The sequence below is a fragment of the Ruditapes philippinarum genome, unplaced genomic scaffold, assembly GCF_026571515.1.
Source record: "Ruditapes philippinarum isolate M1 unplaced genomic scaffold, ASM2657151v2 ctg3167_1_1_1_1, whole genome shotgun sequence".
NCBI classification, from domain to species: domain Eukaryota; kingdom Metazoa; phylum Mollusca; class Bivalvia; order Venerida; family Veneridae; genus Ruditapes; species Ruditapes philippinarum.
In genome coordinates, this window is record NW_026852193.1 from 1 (window position 1) to 24,484 (window position 24,484).

The following is a 24,484-nucleotide window of genomic DNA, read 5'->3' on the forward strand; positions in this document are numbered from 1 at the left end:
TACTGAAATTAACGGGCTATTCCACATACCATGGCATGATTCTGTCGACATGAAACTGTGGGACAGTTTCCCTTGCAACATCATACTGTAATTATCCGTTGAAGGAGTCCACTTTACACATAAGTTTTCCTGTTTATGAATGAAGGTCACTTTGACCTACATTTTCTTTTTCTGAAACATGCCCCCTTTTGTAAACTTAATTTGAGCCACGCCATGACAAAACCAACATAATGGGTTTGCGACCAGCATGAATCCAGACCAGCCTGCGCATCGGGGCAGTCTGATCAGGATCCATGCTGTCCGCTATCAGTTTCTCTACTTGTTAGAGTATGTAAGCAAACAGCATGGATCCTGATCAGACTGCGAGGATGAGCAGGCTGGTCTGGATCCATGCTGGTCACAAACGCATAACGTTGGTTTTGTCATGACGCGGCTCATTTAAACATTTCCAAGGTAAGATATTGTGTACAAGCACTACAGAAGGTATTCTCTTTTAACTTCCTTATTTTTTGGGGGTTATAAGAATGGAAGGTCACTGACCAAGTCCAATTTAATTCCAGTATTCGTAAATTACAACCTGTGACGCCCGGACAAAATTTTTCTATTTTTAGCTTGGCAGCCATTTTGTGCAGTGAAGTGGAACGTGCCTGTGATGTGCACAACTAGGGATGGTACTGATCACTCCTGTAAAGTTTGGCTGAAATTCCACCAGAAGTTTGATCTCTGAAGGGCGGACAAGATTCTTCTATTTTTAGCTCTGGTGGCCATTTTGTGCAGCGAAGCGAAACATGCCGGTAATGTGCACAACTAGGGATGGTACTGATCACTCCTGTAAAGTTTGGCTGAAATTCCACCAGAAGTTTGACCTCTGAAGGGCTGACAAGATTCTTCTATCTTTAGCTCTGGCGGTCATTTTGTGCAGCGAAGCGGAACATTCCAGTAATGTGCACAACTAGGTATGGTACTGATCACTCCTGTAAACTTTGGTTGAAAACCCACCATTAGTTTGACCTGTGGTGGGCAGACAAGATTTTACTTTTTTTAGCTCTGGCGGCCATTTTGTGCAGCAAAGCCGAATGTGCCGGTAATGTGCACAATTACAGATTGTACTGATCACTCCTGTAAAGTTTGGCTGAAATTCCACCAGAAGTTTGACCTCTGAAGGGCGGACAAGATTTATCTATTTTTATTTCTGGCAGCCATTTTGTTCAGCGAAGCGGAACGTGCTGATTATGTGCACAACTAGGGATGGTACTGATCACTCCTGTAAAGTTTGGTTGAAATGACCCGTGAAGGGCGGACAAGATTTATCTATCTTTATTTCTGGCAGCCATTTTGTTCAGCGAAGCGGAACGTGCTGATTATGTGCACAACTAGGGATGGTACTGATCACTCCTGTAAAGTTTGGTTGAAATCCCACTAGTAGTTTGACCCGTGAAGGGCGGACAAGATTTATCTATTTTTATCTCTGGCTGCCATTTTGTTCAGTGAAGGGGAATGTGGTGATTATGTGCACAACTAGGGATGGTACTGATCACTCCTGTAAAGTTTGGTTGAAATCTCACCAGTAGATTGACCTGTGAAGGGCGGACAAGATTAATGCCGATGAACAGACAGACAACAATATGTCTCCCAAAAATTTTGGGTGACATAATTCTGTATAAAATTCAAACGTTTTCATTTTTCAAAAGTGTGGAAGGCTGAAAAGCTTGAAAATTTTCTTAATAAATACCCTCCTTTAAAGTAAGTTTAAATGGAAATGTATTGAAATAATAAGAACAAAAACTTGATAATACTGGTATGTAAGAGATAACCAAACAAACTGGTAATTGTATAAATTCTTTTTAATGATTCAATACTTGTTTTATAATTTCCTCTCACCCTTAACAAATTACATTTAATCATACACAACAAATGTCATCAAAACTGAAAATACACGAAAAATAAGGGCTATTTATACTTTGCGGAACGGAACGAAACGGAACGGAACAAACATTGAGGCACCACACGGGGTACATCAATTTTTTACTAATATGTAAATATATTAAATAAAAATAATGAAATATTGAAACTGCCTAGCGAACAGTCAATCTAGGGCTTTTTCGAACTGAACCATCTGAATACCCACTTCTAAATGGACATTATTTATATAAAATCTTCGGGACTGCAAACAGTTGCTCCGTTTCGTTCCGCAAAGTATAAATATCCCATAGAATAATGATATTCTACGGAACGGAGCGGAACAAGATTTATTTTTTCTTCTCAATGGAATTTTTCATCCTGGTATATTACAGGTACATGAATTTATTACATGCAACCTGTTTTAAATAACTATGTTCTTGACTTATTCAATATAGGAAATCCTATCGCCATAAAATTTACATATTTAAATGTTTTATACTTGTTGCAGTAATTTAATATTTATTATTCATATAAACTGACGAATGAAAAAAAAATGAGTGGACAATCTAAATATTTTTTGGCGATATCAGGACCTTTTTAATAAGTGTCCAATGTCCGTCATATCCAGTACACTCATTTTTTTAAAAATATTAATAATCATCGTAAACAAATTAAATTTGAAAACATGCTTGTCATATGTAAATTGATATTACATGCACTAATAAAGCTGAAATATTACTATTACAGTCAGCATTGTGTACAAACCATGTCTTCATCTCTATTTATTGTGATTCCGTTTCGTTCCGCAAAGTATAAATATCCCCTAGGATAATGATATTTAGCGGAACGGAACGGAACAAGATTAAATAATTGTTATTTATGACTAATTTCCTCCTTTATAATGCTGGTATAAACATCACATATAAATAATCATTCATGATGCATAAACGAAATAGCAGGCTACCTATCCTGCTAATGAAGACTCGTCACTTTGTTTTTAGAAATCACAACATATAAATAAAATACAGAAATGTGGAAACTATCTAACTATCGTACACAAATTAAATTTGAAAACATGCTTGTCATATATAAATTGAAATTACATGCACTAATAAAGCTGAAATATCACTATTACAGTCAGAGTTGTGTACAAACCTTGTCTTCAACTCTTATTTATTGTGATTCCGTTTCGTTCCGCAAAGTATAAATATCGCCTAGGATAATGATATTTAGCGGAACGAAACGGACCAAGATTTGTAGCTGCCATCTTCCCCACATGAATCAGAGATGGAGGACGAATGATGTCAGACTAAATGTCTTATCAAATCGGCACGGAGAACATTGCCCGCCCAATGATCGAACTTAGACACCGACGCTCCTACCTATTGATCTAAGTGGGCGGGTTGGAAACGTATATAATTATCGTAAACAAATTCAATTGAAAAACATGTTTGCCATATTATTTGAATGTGCATGCACTAATAAAGCTGAAATGTCACTATTATTGTCAGCATTGTGTACAAACCATGTCTTCAACTCTATTTATTGTGATTCCGTTTCGTTCCGCAAAGTATAAATATCCCCTAGGATAATGATATTTAGCGGAACGGAACGGAACAAGATTTGTTATTCAATACCCATTTCCTCCTTTATAATGCTTGTATAAACATCACATATAAATAATCATTCATGATGCATAAACAAAATCGCAGGCTACCTATCCTGCTAATGAAGACTCGTCACTTTTAGAAATCACAACATATAAATAAAATACAGAAATGTCGAAACTATAACACCGTTTTCAACAGTATTTCAGTCATGGAACGATGGGCAGTTAACCTAAACGGTGTTCCTGGATTCTGTACTCGTACTTACCTGTTCTCCGCAAGTAACTGCCAACTTCCCGGATCGAACTTGCGACTCTGCGATCCGAAGACCGACGCTCTTACCTACAGACCTAATCAAGTGTGCGTGTTGGAAACTATATTAAATTATCGTAAACAAATTAAATTTAAAAAAATGTTTGCCATATAATTTATATTTATGCATGCACTAATAAAGCTGAAATATCAATATTACAGTCAGCATTGTGTACAACCCTTGTGTTCAACTCTATTTATTGTGATTCCGTTTCGTTTCGCAAAGTATAAATATCCCCTAGGATAATGATATTTAGCGGAACGGAACGGAACAAGATTTGTTATTCAATATCCATTTCCTCCTTTATAATGCTTGTATAAACTTCACATATAAATAATCATTCATGATGCATAAACAAAATCGCAGGCTCCCTATCCTGCTAATGAAGACTCGTCACTTTTAGAAATCACAACATATAAATAAAATACAGAAACGTCGAAACTATAACACCGTTTTCAACAGTATTTCAGTCATGTAACGATGGGCAGTTAACCTAAACGGTGTTCCTGGATTCTGTACTCGTACTTACCTGTTCTCCGCAAGTAACTGCCAACTTCCCGGATCGAACTTGCGACTCTGCGATCCGAAGACCGACGCTTTTACCTACAGACCTAAGTGTGAGTGTTGGAAACTATATTATTATCGTAAACAAATTAAATTTAAAAACATTTTTGCCACATATAATTTGAATATGCATGCACTTATTAAAGTTGAAATATCACTATTACAGTCAGCATTGTGTACAATCCTTGTCTTCAACTCTTATTTATTGTGATTCCGTTTCGTTCCGCAAAGTATAAATATCCCCTAGGATAATGATATTTAGCGGAACGGAACAAGATTTCCCCTAGGATTATGATATTTAGCTTACAGAACCGAACAAGATTTGTGACTGCCAACTTCCCCACATGAATCAGAAGTGGAGTACAAATGATGTCAGACTAAATGACTTATCATCTTCATGGAGAACATTGCCCACCCAAGGATCGAACTAGCGACACTGATGCTCCTACCTACTGATCTAAGCGGCGGGTTGGAAAGTTATATAATTATCGTAAAAACAAATTAAATTTGAAAACATATATGCCATATATAACTTGAATATGCATGCACTAATTAAAGTTGAAATATCACTATTTCAGTCAGCATTGTGTACACGTGCCATGGATGTATCAAGCTGAGAGATAGCTGTACATATGGAGTTCTGTTAATTATTGTACGTAAGATGTTGATTCAGTCTAACCGACAAGTGTCTTAGCTGCAGAATTTTTCCCTGGGAGATAGTTTTACTACCGACTGCAGGTTCTCAGCGGGTATCAATTAACACCTCATTGATAATGGACTGGAGAATTGATAAGGGATTATGATCCCTTACTGCCCTGTAACATGTAAAGGGATTTCTTGTTTTCAAAACGCCGTTACAAAAAAATAAATTATTAAATATGAAAAACAAAATGCAATACCATTTCATTTACAATTATGTCATAAAATTTGAATTAAAATGTTCACATAATCTAATTTGTATATTAAGAGGTAATATGCATGGTTATATAACAAAGGAAAAAAACTTATGGAAATGTATAAAGTGGTCTGTCAAAACATTTCTTACATTTTTGTTGTTTTTATAAAGTTTTAAAGTGACATAATTTTTCCTCAGTATTTCTAAATGATTTTTATTAATTTATTGTAATTGATTAAATTAAAGTGAAAGAACTTGTTTAAATGATCTTTACACAAACATTTCTTATAAATACTTTAAAAATCTGGAAACAAAGTGATCCCTCGGAAGCATTAATCACAACATTATTACGTAAGAATTGCAGACTCGGTTTGATTGAGTCTGTTCATGAGGGATACCGCCCGATTCTGCTGGTTTTTTTCTATTAATTTTACTTAATTATTTTGACTTCCTTTTTAAGATATTATGATGATTTTTTTATATATTGTTATTTAACATATTGTCAAATAAAACAATAATAAAAAATAATAATATAACCATTTGGTGATGATACTTACAAAACAAAATTAAGGTATTTTTTGACAAAATGACTGCACAACCCGATTTTGCTTCTTTTTTTCTCCATTTATTTTACTTAATTATACTGACGTCATTTTTTAAGAAATCATATCAATGTTTTTTATATTGTTCATTAGAATTTTGATGAATAGTACGTACAATCAAATAGAACAATAATTCTGTAAACCGTTTGGTCAGCATAACTTCAACATTTTGACAAAATTGACCGCGTCACATGATTTTGCTGTTTTTTTTCTCTTCTTTTATGAACTCCTATGACACACATGTACATGTATGATACATAGACATCAGTGTCGCGAGTTCGATCCTTGGGTGGGCAATGTTCTCCATGAAGATGATAAGTCATTTAGTCTGACATCATTTGTACTCCACCTCTGATCCATGTGGGGAAGTTGGCAGTCACAAATCTTGTTCGGTTCCGTAAGCTAAATATCAGTATCCTAGGGGAAATCTTGTTCCGTTCCGTTCCGCTAAATATCATTATCCTAGGGGATATTTATACTTTGCGGAACGAAACGGAATCACAATTTATAGAGTTGAAGACAAGGATTGTACACAATGCTGACTGTAATAGTGATATTTCAGCTTTATTAGTGCATGTACATTCAAATTATATGGCAAACATGTTTTTGAATTTAATTTGTTTACGATAATAATATAGTTTCCAAAACGCACACTGAGGTCTGTAGGTAAGAGCGTCGGTCTTCGGATAGCAGAGTCGCAAGTTCGATCCGGGAAGTTGGCAGTTACTTGCGGAGAACAGGTAAGTACGAGTACAGAATCCAGGAACACCGTTTAGGTTAACTGCCCATCGTTCCATGACTGAAATACTGTTGAAAACGGTGTTATAGTTTCGACATTTCTGTATTTTATTTATATGTTGTGATTTTTAAAAGTGACGAGTCTTCATTAGCAGGATAGGGAGCCTGCGATTTTGTTTATGCATCATGAATGCTTATTTATATGTGAAGTTTATACAAGCATTATAAAGGAGGAAATGGATATTGAATAACAAATATTGTTCCGTTCCGTTCCACTAAATATCATTATCCTAGGGGATATTTATACTTTGCGGAACGAAACGGAATCACAATAAATAGAGTTGAAGACATAGTGTGTACACAATGCTGACATTAATAGTGACATTTCAGCTTTATTAGTGCATGCACATTCAAATTATATGGCAAACATGTTTTCAAATTCTTTACGATAATTATATAAGTTTCCAACCCGTCCGCTTAGATCAATAGGTAGGGGCGTCGGTGTCTAAGTTCGATCCTTGGGCGGGCAATGTTCTCCGTGCCGATTTGATAAGACATTTAGTCTGACATCATTCGTCCTCCACCTCTGATTCATGTGGGAAAGTTGGCAGCTACAAATCTTGTTCCGTTCCGTTCCGCTAAATATCATTATCCTAGGGGATATTTATACTTTGCGGAACGAAACGGAATCACAATAAATAAGAGTTGAAGACAAGGTTTGTACACAACTCTGACTGTAATAGTGATATTTCAGCTTTATTAGTGCACTTAATTTCAAATTAGATATATATACATGTTCTCAAATTTAATTTGTGTACGATAATTAGATAGTTTCCACATTTCTGTATTTGATTTATATGTTGTCATTTCTAAAAACAAAGTGACGAGTCTTCATTAGCAGGATAGGTAGCCTGCTATTTCGTTTATGCATCATGAATGAATATTTATAAGTGAAGTTTATACCAGCAGGAGGAAATTAGTCATAAATAACAATTATTAAATCTTGTTCCGTTCCGTTCCGCTAAATATCATTATCCTAGGGGATATTTATACTTTGCGGAACGAAACGGAATCACAATAAATAAGAGTTGAAGACAAGGTTTGTACACAACTCTGACTGTAATAGTGATATTTCAGCTTTATTAGTGCATGTAATTTCAATTTATATATGACAAGCATGTTTTCAAATTTAATTTGTGTACGATAATTAGATAGTTTCCACATTTCTGTATTTTATTTATATGTTGTGATTTCTAAAAACAAAGTGACGAGTCTTCATTAGCAGGATAGGTAGCCTGCTATTTCGTTTATGCATCATGAATGATTATTTATATGTGATGTTTATACCAGCATTATAAAGGAGGAAATGGATATTGAATAACAAATCTTGTTCCGTTCCGTTCCGCTAAATATCATTATGCTAGGGGATATTTATACTTTGCGGAACGAAACGGAATCACAATAAATAGAGTAGAAGACATGGTTTGTACACAATGCTGACTGTAATAGTAATATTTCAGCTTTATTAGTGCATGTAATATCAATTTATATATGACAAGCATGTTTTCAAATTTAAATTGTTTACGATGATTATTAATATTTTAATACGAAATGAGTGTACTGGATATGACGGCCATTGGACACATATTAAAGAGGTCTTGATATCGCCAAAAAATATTTAGATTGTCCACTCATTTTTTTTCATTCGTCAGTTTATGTAAATAATAAATATTAAATTTCTGCAACAAGTGTAAAACATTTAAATATATAAATTTTATGGCGATAGGATTTCCTATATTGAATAAGTCAAGAACATAGTTTTTTAAAACAGGTTGCATGTAATAAATTCATGTACCTGTAATATACCAGGATGAAAAAATAAATCTTGTTCCGTTCCGTTCCGTAGAATATCATTATTCTATGGGATATTTATACTTTGCGGAACAAAACGGAACAACTGTTTGCAGTCCCGAAGATTTTATATAAATAATGTCCATTTAGAAGTGGGTATTCAGATGGTTCAGTTCGAAAAAGCCCTAGATCGACTGTTCGCTAGGCAGTTTCAATATCTTATTATTTTCATTTAATATATTTACATATGAGTAAAAAATTGATGTACCCCGTGTGGTGCCTCTATGTTTGTTCCGTTCCGTTTCGTTCCGTTCCGCAAAGTATAAATAGCCAAAAATAAGCCTACCACCTTGTACAAATAAATGTATTTTACTGGGAGTTAATTTTTAATTTTGTAAAATATACTTTAAACAATTCAAGACCACTAGAATTATGTTACTATCATACTCCATATTAAAATGTAATATCTGTTGTGTATTATATATATATAAGCAAAAAAATTATCCTTATTTTACAAGAAAGTTAGTGTGAATTGTACAAAAAACAAGAAAATGTTCAATAAATATTTATCAGCTGTTTAACATTTGATCTGGATCTTTTAGCTGCTTGTATAAAGTATATAGATGCTGTAATCCCATAGAGATTAAATATTAAAATATTTCCGGATTTAACCCTTAACCTGCTGGAAACAGAAGTGAAAAGCATTTGCCACCAGTGTAAAGCCAGGCAAGCCTGTACATCCGTGTAGTCTGACTCTATACTATGTATTAATAGCCCAATTTTTGGTTTTGATATTGAAATCCTGTATTATAAATTTAGTGGACTGATCAAATTTCAACGAAGGGTAAATTAACTGCACAATGACTGCACAAATTAATCCGATCAAGGGTTAAATCAGGGCAAGTTCAGTTAAGGGTTAAATCAGGGAAAGTTCAAAACAGAGTAGCATGGTGACAGCCAAAACAACATGCTATATGCTGTAGTTTTATATAATAGGGGTACTTATTATTAAAATCATATCTTATATACTTGATACAATACTTGTTATATATTTATGTCACATAATTAAGTTTATGATACAAAAACATGTCTGGTAAATAACAAACTAAACTTCCTTCCATATCATCCATGGTAAATATCTATGGAAACATACTATGTCTCCTTAGAATTCTTTACCTTCACCACATAAATAATATTGTAAGTTTGAAGTAAATAAGTTATCATTTATTTACGGCAATGTAACCTGTCAAGAATCTTTACAAGGACTTTATAAAACAAAAAATTACTTCATTACTTGACAGCAGTTGTATATATAGTTTATATAAAAGTCGTGATTAACCATTGAAATCTTGCATTTTTATAAAAAGAAATATTTTTTTAATTAATATGGTCATAACATCATATGTATTGTTAGTAATTTGTATCAGGGACCAATATGAAGATTATAATCTGCCATATTACCCATTGAAAACATGCATTTTTCTAAAAAGAACTACATGGATAATATGGCCATATATTATGTATTGTCAGTTACTTGCATCAGGGACCAATATGAAGATATGATCTGCCATATTTTACTGTCTTTTATCATTCATAAAAAGGTCAATTTCAAGTTGTTTTTTTTTTTCTTCTTTTTTTTTCCTTTTTCTTTTGGGGGGGGGGGGGGGGGATTTCTGAAACACTAGTGTAGCACCATTACTCTGCATTTGATTTTTTATTCTCTAATTGGTTTATAATTTAAATTATTAATTTAGCACCATCGCCCGTTTTCGGACAGAATTAAAAGTCTAGAAAAATTTAAGCTAAAGTTAATGGTTAGCTATTCTACCTAGTTTTTTTTAATTTAAAAAAATGTTTACTAGTCTTAATTTTCTTAATAAGTACAATGTCAGCTTTTAAAAGAATAGAGGAAAATTGAAGAAAAAATGGATTGGAACATTTGTCTCTTTTTTCAACAATGAAATACAAAAATACACTGCATTATCAGTAAACATAAAAAAAACCCCAAAATCTAATTTGTTATGTTATTGAAAAATCAGACAAAGTCATATTTTTATACATTTAGAAAATATCATATTACAGGGTTTAAAATATCCCCCACCCCAATCCAAAAATAATTTTTCTTCAAAATCAAAAAAAAATGATGTAAGTAGTAAATTTATCCCATCAGTCAGGCTTTTATATGCTTTGTAAAAGTAATAAAAATGTAACTGAAAATCACAAATACATGTAAAGTTTTCTATATTAAAATCTGGATTTCATTACAATATGTATAATACCTTTTATTATAAATTATAAAGTATGAAATATTCCTGAAGTTCATAGAGCCATGAACTTCACTAACTTAAAAGATTATCTAATTAATATCAGTCTAAAATTGAACAATTTCACTTTTTGTCGTAACACACCTGTCCCTCCTTTTACCCTAGTCAGAAAAGCTCCACCACTAATATATGCATAATTAATTTCCCAGCCCCAAGCTTCAATGTAATTTTCAAATGTCAAAAATAATATCCGCTTAACATTTTAATAGCATCAACTATAAAAAATAATACTCAGTGAAATCTTATTGAAGGCCCATTTATAAATGCTTTAATTTTTATTTCTCAAAAGCTTTTCAATTTCTAGTGTCCTGCTAAAGTTTCCAAAACGTTAATCAATTCATTAGTTAATTACTTGAACCATCTTTTACTGCTATTCTTTTTTGGCATTTAGTAAAGTATACATTTTGCTACTATAATGACAAATAATTTATCTTTTAGCACTTCTTCTGATGATACACATTTAACATGCTCTAGGGCATTATGAAACTCATATTTGAACTTTATAAAGAAAGAAAATTTTTTGTTTACTTTAAAATACAATGATTCCAATTTAGTTATAAAGATTAAAATAATAAGAAGCAATCAGAAAAATGCAAACGAAACATAACAAAATATATCAGGTATAGAAAGGCCATAAATTAAGCTGCTTTGTTGAACAAAAAAATACCATACTTGTTAGCACATTCCCAACACAATTATACTATTGCAAGTTAGCTTTATCTGTAAATACATTACAACACCAGACAATATAACACTTTATTATCAAATCTTGCCAAATTTATTGCTTGTTTTAATAGAAACTTGAGTCAGACATGTCAAAAGAATTAGAACAATACATAGAGGATATTGAATGAGTGTAGGTTTAATACTAAATTTATTAAACAAGTTGAATAAAATCATATTATGCCAGCGTCTGGAGGGCATAGCATTGTTTTATCCAACAAATTCAATTAATTTTTCAATTGTTATTGGATCTATACAAATATAATATTCTATTTATCACATATTTAAAATAGTTCTTATTAAATGGCTTTATTTCACCTCTGCACTGCGGTTTATGTGATAAATGGTGTATATCTTGTCATATTTATAAATTTCATACAATTTATAGATTTCATACAAAATGTCAGCAGTTTTGAACCTGAATTGTTTTGGTGAATTCAATATAAAAAATTATTACAAGTCATAAACATGTGAACAAACAATTTCAAATACTAAATGCAAAGTGAGAAGTGAACAGTAACAAAACTCATGTCATGTCAATTATTTGAGCCGTGTCACAACAAAACCAACATAGTGGGTTTGCTACCAGCATGGATCCAGACCAACCTACGCATCCGCGCAGTCTGATCAGGATCCATGCTGTTCGCTTACCAACCCTATTACATGTAGAGAAACTGATAGCAAACAGCATGGATTCTGATCAGACTGCGCGAATGTGCAGGCTGGTCTGGATCCATGCTTGTCGCAAACGCACTATGTTGGTTGTGTCGTGAAGCGGCTCAAAATTTTGTTTGTTGTCAGTATACAAGATCAGGTAAACAATTTAAGGCTATGTTACGATTATGACGTCCACATAAATGGCTCATTTATTATGTTCTTATGTGTGGAACAAAACACATCACAAAAAGTTGATTTTGTTTAAAGCAGCATGCCTCCAGAAACATGCATACAGTCAAACGTGTATTAAGCGACCGCGCAAGGGAAAGACCCAAAACGGTCGCTTAACGAAACGGTCTCTTAAGACAGTCAGCATGATATAAAAGTCAAAATTTATAAATGACATCTTTCTTATGCGGTAGGAATGTTTTTCAAATTCATTTTTATATAAATGTTGAATAATTAGTACGCTCCGATAATCTAAATGGATGCAAAAGTAATAAATAACTTTCTGATATTTATTGACAAAACGGGGTGCAAAATAGTTTTTATCCATTACGTACATGTTTGACATTTTTACCAGAATTTGTTAACTTCTCCGTTGTTTTTCCTTGTCTCCAACACGAAAACCCTATTAGTGAAGATGTTTTCTGTTGTGCTTTTTTTTCATTTGAAATAAACAAACGTACATCTAATTGTTACGATAAATTTAATTGCTGATCAAGTTCAAGGTCAATTCAATGCAGTCTAAATGTCAACAAGCGAAGCGTATACACCATCTCAGTAGGGGCGGAGCGTTGCATTATTTATCCGATATTATTGGATAATACACGTCACGCGTATACTTAACTTCATTTGCATACGCTAAAACGGTTTGGGAAATAGAGTTTTTCACACGTTTATTTGTTGTGTGTTGATTGTTGACACTTGACATTACAAGGCGGCGTTCTCTAAAAACACAAATACTTGACAGGTAAAAGTGGTCGTTTAATGAAAAGATGTATCTCAATTAGGTGACTAATTAGCGGTCACTGGTCGCGTTGAGCAAAAGTCGCTTAATACATTAAAGATATAGAGAGAAAATGATCGGGGGGAATTTAAAGTGGTCGTTTAAGACAAAAGTCGCTTAATACACGTGGTCGCATGGGCAAGTTAGACTGTATTTTCATCAAAATTCTGAAAATATATTATTAAACTAGAAAAAATAATGTGAACTAACAAGAAAGTAATTTACACATTGCAAAGGACAACTTAAAATCCATATTTATTACAAAATAGAAATGAAAATATGCAAAAATAACCCCACTGTGTTTAGTCACACAGTCGAAATATGGAGATAAATACAGCAAAATCAGTCATTAAATACAGATAACATAATACTTGGTTTTACTTTTCTTAAAATCCTAATACATGTATTTTTCAAGTCTGATTTTCTTTCCATATTTTGGCTCATTTGGAGGCATGCAGCTTTAAATTAAGCATACAACTATGTTTTAATACGGTAATCATGTCTCTTGAAGGTGACGATCAACAACAGTTACAGATTATCAACATTTTAGTCATTTTATGTGTAATTTCACATTTTATATGTTACAAAATGGGAGGAATACAACATTCTTAACAATTCCATCATTAATAAAACAATGACAAAAACAGTATTAATTACCTAACACTTATATAAACATATAAAATCTAATGAAAATGCTACTATGGAAATGGTTTTTGTTGTTTTTTTAAAGACAAATATTCGATGTCAGAGTATCAAATGATTGTTAGTAAAGTAACTTAAATCAACCCGAAATAAATAAATCGAAAAATAACTAATTCAAGGTATCTAAATGTTAAATAATGAATCTTATACAATAAGATATCAATATTACCTACAACTATACACCAAAGAAAATATCCTCCAATTATCAAAAGAAATAAAGTAATACTGAATCTTTTCAATACAATCGTCTTTGAAATTGGAACAAAATCATTTTAGAAATTGGAACAAATTCATGAAAAATTTTCTGAAAGTCATAAAATCTTGTGAACATTTTCTTTCAAGGAAACACTTTTTAACTGACCTGGCTTAAAGTTAATTTAATAAATCAAGTAATGGAAACTGAAATATGACATGGTTTAAAACATAAAACAAAGACAGATCTTTTAACTCTATAATTCTTCCTTCACCGTTGGGGCGTTCATGATAAATTTAAAGAACTCTTCTTCTGTTCTATCACCGCTGTATTCTACGAGGAACTGACCTTTAACGTACAACTTTATTGTCGGGAATCCTTTAATGCCTTCTTTGGAACATAAATCTGAAAATAAAACACATTCACAAGACTAATTCTTCTAAGGTGATGAACTTGATAAACAAGATATACATGTTTCTAAGTTTTTACAATATAAACGGTAGTTCCATTTTGTCATATTTTTTTTTCCTTTACTTGAAAAATAAATGCAACCTTCTCCTTTAAGTGAATCAAACTACTTCAGTGTTATCTTAAAAACAATATTAGAACATTGATGTTTTGAATAGGAAAAGAGACAACAAACTTTAACACCATGTTTTCTAACAATCACTATAATTAGTTTAATTACACCAAACAAATCTTAGAATTTACTATTGCTTAATATCTATATAAATAATAAAACTGAGATTAAACCCTTACAAATCCTGAAACCAAATTTTAAGTTTTTGCCACAACTATAGTTTCACATACATCCATACAATTAATATAACCAGGCTATTGGGATGACATAAAAAAACTAAGTGCAATTCTGATCTCAATGACTAATATATTGTATCAAATGATATATTTCAAAATATACAAAACATTTAAACAAAAGTGATGTCAATGTAACACAGTAAGACAATATATATCTAAGATGGGTCAAAGTCTATAAAATGTCTGAGCGCCCAACAATAATGCGTAATATCTAACACAGGCTGTATATGTTGACTAACAACCTTTAAAATTTGTATCACAATAGCCCTGAGTTTGAGTTTGGTCTCATTCATAATGTAACCTGGCCTAGTCATACTGGGAAATTCAATAAATATGATAAAATGATTTACAAGCCCACACAGTTTATCAATTCATGTTTCGCTTTATTAAGCTTCATCAGTTGATATCAGTAAAGTAAGTTAGATTAACAAGACATGGTAGGTATGCATACTAACCTTTACTTTTAGCAGCAGTACAATCCACGGCAGCTAAAGCTCTACGACTATCCCCTAATTTATCTGCAGCTCCCTGGTAACTTGGCTTGGCCTTCTTGCAATGACCACACCATGGAGCATAGAACATGACGAGGACAGCATCTTTCGAGGCTGTAAATGAGCTAAAGTTATCACCAGTCAGGTGATTTACAGCACTTTTAACCGTGTCCCAGGCTGGCTCTGCCTCAGGGGGTGGTCCTGGCTCTTTAGGACTAAACAAACAAAACAAAATAATTATACAAATGAGCCGTGTCACAACAAAACCAACATAGTGCGTTTGCAACCAGCATGGATCCAGACCAGCCTGCGCATCTGCGCAGTCTGATCAGGATCCATGCTTTTCGCTATCAGTTTCTCTACTTGTAATAGGGTTTGTAAGCGAACAGCATGAATCCTGATCAGACTGCACAGATGTGCAGGCTGGTCTGGATCCATGCTGGTCGCCAACCCATTATATTGGTTTTGTCATGGCACGGCTCAAATGTATATGTATTAACTCCACCTGCACCTATATCATTTAAACAAACCTTCAATTTTCTATAATCACATCATTGTTGTGTTACATTTAATGATTACAGTAAAGTAATGATCCTTGAATACAGAAATATGCAATAAAGAACAAAATGCAGCATTTATTTTTTAATGCAAATGCGTAGTTAAAACCATGTATTGTCGTCATTGCTATAAGTCTGATTATATTGTTAGTTTGGGAAAATCCAATTTAACCCGTTAATATGATACTTCTCCTGATTATGATTTATACTTTGTTGTACAATTGACTGTTTGGTAATACTTTTAGATCATACAATAATTAGGAAATAATTTACAATTAAAAATAACTAAGCATCTAATATAACATGGGGCTGGTAATCTTTGATACCATCATTTTTATTCTTGTTGAATATAAATTTCCTATCTGGCTAAATATTAGTCTTGTGGAAATGATAAAAATTGAATGTGTTGATTTAAAGAACAAACACACAGATAGTGTAGAAGTTGTGAGACTCCAAGATACTTACTTTTTCATAAAGGCAACTAAATTATCTGTAGATCTTCCACTACTATAATCAAAGGCAAATTTACCATTCCTGAAACAAGAACAAAACTTAACTTACTACAAGAAAATTATTTATGTATTTTAATAATGTAATTCACAAAATTCTTCAAAATAAGTGTTAATATTGATAGACCTTCTTATCATTTTCTATAAATTTGCCTATTATGTATGTATAAAAGGGATGCTACCATGAGCAGACACAGCTCTCTGTCTGATTCCTGTCTGTTTTAATGTATAAATCATCTACATGTATAATCATATTTTGAATAAAATATAAAATATATATATCACTAACAAAACTAAATAATTCCTTTTAATATAAAAAGGTGATATATTTTTACAGTCTGACCCACCCTTTGACCAAATTTAAAGATTTAAACTTAATCTTTTGAAATTGAAATCCATACATTTCGAGAAATAGATGGTCTGTCAGTATTTAATTGTCATATTTGTGGCTCCTTTACAATTTGATTGGAAAAGGATTACATTTGGTGCCTATCCAGCACAAGTGGACACCTGAGTAGAACCATTGATCTTATATAAGCTAGAGGGATAGCTTTCTTACATGAAAGAATCCAGAGTTTCTTGCCAGATTCAAACCCATAGTGGTTCAATGCCAGAGGACATAGAGTCCATTGATCAACTGATATTTCAAATCAAATTTACTTAAAAAAACCCTCAAAAATATAAATAATCAGTTGTATGTCAAAATTGTCACACAACTATATAAACAGGAAAAAAAGATAATATACTTACTTGAAATATTTAACTGTAAAATAGAGTAACAAAATAAAAGTTTACATTAAATACATTAAAATGTGTTGCATAATTATATCAACACTTATTTGATTTATGAACAAAATTCCCAACATTATCAAATAACTATAACAAACTCAATGCTCAACTTTTATCAATTACAGGTGGCAATAAAATTGATTACAAAGTTAAACTAGAACTATCACTAAATGTGATTAATACCTCCACAAGACTGCTTCGGAAATGAGGATGTTACTAGTAACAGAATACCTTGTAAAAGAATTGAAATATACAGTTATGGTTGTGGGCAATTAAAGATAGTTGTGGTTCTTGTATGTTGCATTTCCTTTCAATGTGGTTGGCCATTGATGAAGTTTTATTGAATTACTCTGTAATAAGTCCAGAAAGACAAAGGAAAGGAACAAAGGGCAATAACTCTATAAATACTGAAGATGGAGTTATAGTTCTTGTGCACTGCACTTCCTCTTATTGTGCTTGACCATTGTATGAAGTTGTGTTGAATTCAAACCAGTATGTTTTAAGTTATGCTCCAGACAAGGAAAAGTATCAAAGGGCAGTAACGCTGTATTTTGTCAAAATGGAGTTATGGCTCTTGTGCACTGCACTTCCCTTTAATGTCCTTGACAACTGTATGAAGTTGTATTTAATTCCAAACAGTAGTTTTCAAGTTATGCTCTGGACAAGGAAAAGTAACAAAGGGCAATAACTCTGTAATTAGTCAAGATGGAGTTATGGTTCTTGTGCACTGCACTTCCTCTCAATGTGCTTGACCATTGTATGAAGTTACATTGAATTCCAACCATTAGTCTTCAAGTTATGCTCTGGACAAAAAAGCAATGAAAAAGTAACAAAGGGCAATAACTCTGTAATAAGTCAAGATCGAGTTATGGTTCTTGTGCATTGCACTTCCCCTTATTGTGCTTGACCATTGTATGAAGTTGTTTTGAATTCCAACCAGTAGTTTTCAAGTCATGCTCTGGACAAGGAAAAGTAACAAAGGGCAGTAACTCTGTAATAAGTCAAGATGGAGTTATGGTTCTTGTGCACTGCACTTCCTCTCAATGTGCTTGACCATTGTATGAAGTAATAATGAATTCCATCAATTAGTCTTCAGGTTATGGTCCAGACAAAAGAAAGCAATAAAAAAGTAACAAAGGGCAGTAACTCTGTAATTACTTTTGATAGAGTTATGGTTCTTGTGCACTTCACTTCCCCATTTTGTGTTTGACAATTGTATGAAGTTGTTTTGAATTCCAACCAGTAGTTTTCAAGTTATGCCTTGGACAAGGAAAAGTAACAAAGGGCAATAACTCTGTAATTAGTCAAGATAGAGTTATTGTTCTTGTGCACCGCAGTGGAAAAGTAACAAAGGGTAATAACTCTGTAATTACTTTAGATAGAGTTATGGTTCTTGTGCACTGCACTTCCCATTATTATGTTTGACAATTGTATGAAGTTGTTTTGAATTCCAACCAGTTGTTTTCAAGTTATGCCGCGGACAAGGAAAAGTAACAAAGGGCAATAACTCTGTAATTAGTCAAGATAGAGTTATGGTTCTTGAGCACTGCACTTCCTCTCAATGTGCTTGACCATTGTATGTAGTTATATTGAATTCCAACCATTAGTCTTCAAGTTATGCTCCGGACAAGGAAAATGCAACGGACGTCTGGACCTGGACCGACCGACCACCGGATGACCCCAAACTTTGTTTTTGGGGGTATAAATATCTTCTTGAAGTTTTTTGTTGAGTTTGAGTCACATGAGTGACTGAGTGGCTATTTGAGTCACATGGCTGTATAAAGGCATGTCACAGCTTTCTATATCTATGGGGGGGGGGGGGAGAATAACCCTTGGATAGTGAGCCAGACACCAATACCACTGCTCCTCTTAGATCATAGTTCAATAACCTATGTTTTTTGTGTGTGTTTTACGTCACACCAACACATTTTTAGTCATATAACAATGCCAGCTTTACTGGTGCAGGAAGACCTCGGATGCCCTTCTATGCATTGTTTGAAGCACAAACAGGCAGCTTAGTGGAACCACCTATGTTCTGTAAGCTAGCTGGATTGTTTCCTATCATGAAATACTCCTAAGTACAATATGACATTCAAACCTACAGCAGGGAGGGAAATGTGGTTTGAAAACAATGACCGTAACCACTTGGCCTCAGGTACGGACCCTGTTCAATAATCAAGTCTGACTTCTATAATAATAAATATAAGAATAATATGAGCCGCATCATGACAAAACCAACATAATGGGTTTGCGACCACCATGGATCCAGACCAGCCTAGCCTGCGCATCCACGCAGTCTGATCAGGATCCATGCTGTTCGCTATCAGTTTCTCTACTTGTTATAGGGTTTGTAAGCGAACAGCATGAATCCTGATCAGACTGGTCTGGATCCATGCTGGTCGCAAATCCATTATGTTGGTTTTGCCATGATGCGGCTCCTATGTATTTTTTTACACATAAAGTTAAGACAACTTACGTGTAGGATAACCTCTCACTTCATATTTACTAGCTAATGCATTATCTATAGTTGCATCAACAGCTGCTAAAATTCCTGCATGCTGTAAAATATAAAATATCAAGTCAACAATTATATAAAATATCACACCCACAATTATATAAAATAACACGCCCTCCCACAATTATATAAAATATCACACCCACAATTATATAAAGTATCACACCCGCAATTATAGATTATTTATGTCTTAAAAAAGCTTATAAAAATTTTCTATTTGACTCCATCTGTAATTTCTGTTTTTCTTTAACCTTTCACCTTGTCCTGCTGAATTGCTCCAGCTTCTATTTTGGAACAACCCATTATTAGTTTTAGGGATATCATGACAAAGAATTAGAAATTGGTCATCTAATAGTAGAGCCTGTTTGGACAGCATAGATATGTAGGCCTAGTTCTATATTGGTGGTTCAACTGATCACTCTGGTTTCCAGCATGTAAAGGTTTAAGACACACTGATATTGTACAGGTCATATGGACACATTCTGGTGGAGGGTAGAAAACATTTGTACCTTAATGCAATATTTCAAGCACTATTGGGCAAAAATGTTAACTAGAATACATGAAATATAAAGTTTTACAGGAATTTAAATATTTGTTTGTTTGTTTGATTGGGGTTTACATCACACCGACATTGTACTGGTGGAGGAAGACCTCCGAGGTGCCCTTCTGTGCATTACTTCAGGCACCATGGGCACCTGCTTAGAACCATCAATGTTTCAAAAGCAAGCTGAATAGCTTCCTCAGATAAAAAAAATCCAAAGACCAAAGGTGAGAGGCAAGTGGATTGAAGTCAATGATCTTAAACGCACAACCGAAGATGCCCCTAGAATCTAAATATAAAATATTCTGTTATACCCTCTGTAATAAAGTATTTATATACAATATAAAACTTACATTTTCTTGTTTAAGTAAAGTAGCAGCTTCACCATAGGCAGGCTTCATTGCTTTACAATGACCACACCCTGATAAACAAAATAATACAGTTATTCTATAAAACTCCTTGTTTAAAAATGAGTTATTCTTTAACACACCTTGTTTTAAAATAAGCAACAATCATAATATAAACACACATTCAAAACAGAAATTTTCTCTAAAGAACAGTTTATAGTTTTCAATATGACTAAAACCTAACAGCAAAATAATACTTTTAGTTATTGCAATTTTTAATTAATTAATAAAGTAATTATCTTTATTCTTTACTATAAGCAATGGTTAAACCATGTATACATATATTCATAACATTTTGTATTTTGCAATGGGCAATTGCATACAAGAACAACCAAGCATAAATAATATAACATTATATAACATAGCTTCTTTATAAAGAGGTAAGCCTTTACCACAAGTATAGAGCCTGGCAAGCGTGCAAACCTGTATAGTACGCCCAGGCTCTATACTGTTATAAGCTAATATTTTTAAATTTGATATTGAAATCACTTGAACTTTGAACAGACCGTCTCAAATTCAAGTCATGGCAGATACATTACTTCAGTAGATTTAAGGTTAATAACATATAATTTATGTCAAACTACACTTACATGGTGCGTAAAACATGACAAGAACTGAGTTATGTTCTTTTATAAAGTTCTCAAAATTTTCTCCCGATGGAAAGGCCACATTTTGGAAACCAGTCACGTCACTCCAGTGTTCCTCTGGGGAAGGTGATGGAGGCTTGCTGGGTTCCGGCTCTGTATTGAGGGGATCCTTCATAAACTTTATAAAGTCTGGTTCCTGGCATAATAAAACAAAACATTTGATACATTTATATATGTCAGAAACTGTTTCTTGATCATCGCAGTATAGATCCAAGCAAATCCTTTATTAATTCAAATTAATTCAAATTTAATGTGAACATTTAAGATTCAATAAGTTTACAATTAGGGTAACATTATGTCTTTTCAAGTTATGAAAGTATGTAATTGTCCCAATTGTGCATGACTTACAACAACACTTGCTGGCATCATCTAACTTTACAGTTACTGTATGTTGCTGGAAAAATGTTATACATGCTATAAGGAGACCCTTTTTACTGTGTTACACTTATCAGTCGGAGTAAAAGAAAATTAAGTTGGTCTCTTAGCCTTAAAGGATAATCATTCAGTTGCCTATTTACTGTGAATTCACTTAATTTTATGTACATGAAATTTCAATATCATACTTTTGTCACAAAGGACACTTTTTATGGGACTTGTGGGGTCTTAAATTTGTGGATTGCAAATTTGTGCAAAAAAAATGGTAAAATGCAAATAATGTAATGTAAAGTTATATTATCTTACAGCAGAAAAAATTAACTTGTGTAGAATAGAATAACATTATTTTTGAGAAAATAATTTTCAATTTTGCAATAACTCTCACATTTTCATCAATATAATCTTATCCAGGTTGGTTTACTAACACCACATCTTTCTAATTCATTTTCAACACACAATCTTTCAAAACCTATTCTCATTTCCAACTTCTTTTTCCATAAGGACTATGACCTTATATAGACTAAAGAAGGGACTTTATACAAATCTGTTTAAGTGAACACACTTACCTCCCTTCCTCCCATATATTTCTGTGCATTTTTCCCATAATTGAAATATTTAAATGTAGGATATCCACTAACATCATGAGCTGTACATGAAGTCCTGTGTATTGTACAATCCATGGCTGCAAACATTACCTGAAATAATCATAGCAATAACTGTCAACAAACAATTCTGACAGAAATTCTACGTTAAAAAGGGACATTATTGAAAAATTAAAGCTTTTGGAATTATGCACCTTATCTTACAACTGCACCTTGTCATGATAAGCAAGTATTTCAAGTTTAGGATGATAACTTTTTAAATGTTAGTATGATGAGCAACATCGAAGTTTTTGCATGACAATGATGATGCAGCTATCATTTTTGCTGGACGTTCTCTTCAAAACAGTTCTTTTCAGAACAGACAAGCTGTGATGGCAACGATAATATTTGGTTTAAACAAAATCATGTATGAAAGTTTGCTTTAATAATAAATGTCTTCAAGGACAGGTTTGTATTTGGAAGGATGTCAAATTAATGCACTAAGGACACTGACCTTTGTGTCATCTTTAAACTGAGCTGCTGCGGACATATATTCTGGTTTAGCTTTCTTACAATGACCACACCCTGTAATACAATATATAAAATTATGTAGGTATGTTTATGGTGTACAAGTTAATATTTTGTTTATTTTCAAGCTATTGCCATATTCTCCATTAAAAAGCATTTGTATCAGGGGGAGATTAGTAATATAAGACATATTGCTGTCCACCAAATTGTCAGATAAAATTTATAAAATTAAATGGAAAATCATATACATAAAAATTACTAAAAATGTTTTACAAAATCATGCGTATATTATAATACAGTTTGTTTGTTTCGTTTTAAATGCAGATATTGACACATTTTTCTATATCTTGGCAATTGGTACACCTAACTGGCTCTACTGGATAACAAACCAGTAAACTACCAGTTTCTCTGCAAGTAACCGTCTATTTAACCAACATCCTATCTGAATCATAGGAGAGGAACAAATGATAATTAGCCACAATGTCCAAGATAAACTTTCAATATGAAACTTTGCCTCACCTGGGGAAATAACCAGAGATCCGTTGATTACAAATCCTATGCTCTCCCTATTAAGCTAACTGGGTGGACAGGTTGTTACTAAATCATTATTGTAATATTCACTATAAACATCGACTTACATGGAGCGTAAAACATAACTAGAGCATGTTTCTTCTTTTTCAGTACAGGTTTAAAATCATCATCTGTCAGATGTACAACATCACTCTCAGTCTCCTCCCACGACTTTTCTGGCTCCGGGGGCGGTGGGGGCTCTTTTGGACTGAAATATTTACAGAAAATTATGTTTCCTGTAACCTTATCAACGACAGATGTAGTCTAATTTCTGTACATCACAGTGGAAATAATATGTATTCTTGCATATCAGACTGTGTTTTTCCGTTTGTTTTTAATGTTGGAAATTTCATCTGGCATGTGGGTGCCAGATGAGTCACGTGTTGTACAATGGCATGCTTAGTATGACGTAATATTACGATTATGAATGAAGTTGTAATTTCATATGCTCTTCTTGTAAGAAAATAGTTACAAGTGTAATGACATAAATTTACATGGAAAATTGCTTTATTTAAAATGTGATGGAATAAGGTAAAATATGCAAGAGAAAATATCTAACATGTTTGCGGTTCGGTTCGGATCGAGGGACAGATATTCCGATCTGAACCACAAACATGTGTCAGATATTATTAGTCTTGTATCAAAAGTATGCTGTAAAAGATATTATTATCGGTTGTTTGTGAAGAAATAATTTTGAATTTTTACATTACATACAGGATTTTTTTTAGAAATACTACTTACTCTCTCATAAAATCAACAATTTTATCTGCCGTTCTTTCATTAAAATCAAACTCTTCTACACCATTTCTGAAAACAACAAAAAATATACAGCCATATTCATATATTCTTATTGCTTCCAAAATTGATTCATGGATCTACACATTTAAATAACCATAATTATGTCAACTGCAAATATTTGTAACATTAGCACACTGTGTTATGGTACTAAATTTTTTGGTCCAAATTAATTCAAACTATTTGCAAAAGTCACTAAAATATGGACCAGAACATTTGACCTCTACATGTGACAACAACCTGAATGTTGCTATCTGCACATGCAATAGACATTTACTATCAT

The 24,484-nt window shown here is 33.0% G+C and overlaps 1 protein-coding gene across 1 annotated transcript in view; it reads right to left on the reverse strand.

Annotated features, from left to right (window-relative positions):
• Positions 1-10,128: 10,128 nt before the first annotated feature.
• Positions 10,129-24,484, reverse strand: part of LOC132752007 (protein disulfide-isomerase A5-like) — a 32,831-nt gene continuing 18,475 nt past the window's right edge. Inside the window, exons 15-25 of the mRNA XM_060742240.1 lie at positions 24,148-24,213; positions 23,475-23,614; positions 22,823-22,893; positions 22,294-22,422; positions 21,296-21,488; positions 20,652-20,719; positions 19,719-19,800; positions 17,204-17,216; positions 16,410-16,478; positions 15,352-15,602; positions 10,129-14,485 (exon numbers count right to left, since the gene is read on the reverse strand). Of these exons, the coding sequence (XP_060598223.1) occupies positions 14,337-14,485; positions 15,352-15,602; positions 16,410-16,478; positions 17,204-17,216; positions 19,719-19,800; positions 20,652-20,719; positions 21,296-21,488; positions 22,294-22,422; positions 22,823-22,893; positions 23,475-23,614; positions 24,148-24,213 (1,231 nt within the window). The 3' untranslated portion in view covers positions 10,129-14,336. The remainder of the gene's footprint in view (positions 14,486-15,351; positions 15,603-16,409; positions 16,479-17,203; positions 17,217-19,718; positions 19,801-20,651; positions 20,720-21,295; positions 21,489-22,293; positions 22,423-22,822; positions 22,894-23,474; positions 23,615-24,147; positions 24,214-24,484) is intronic.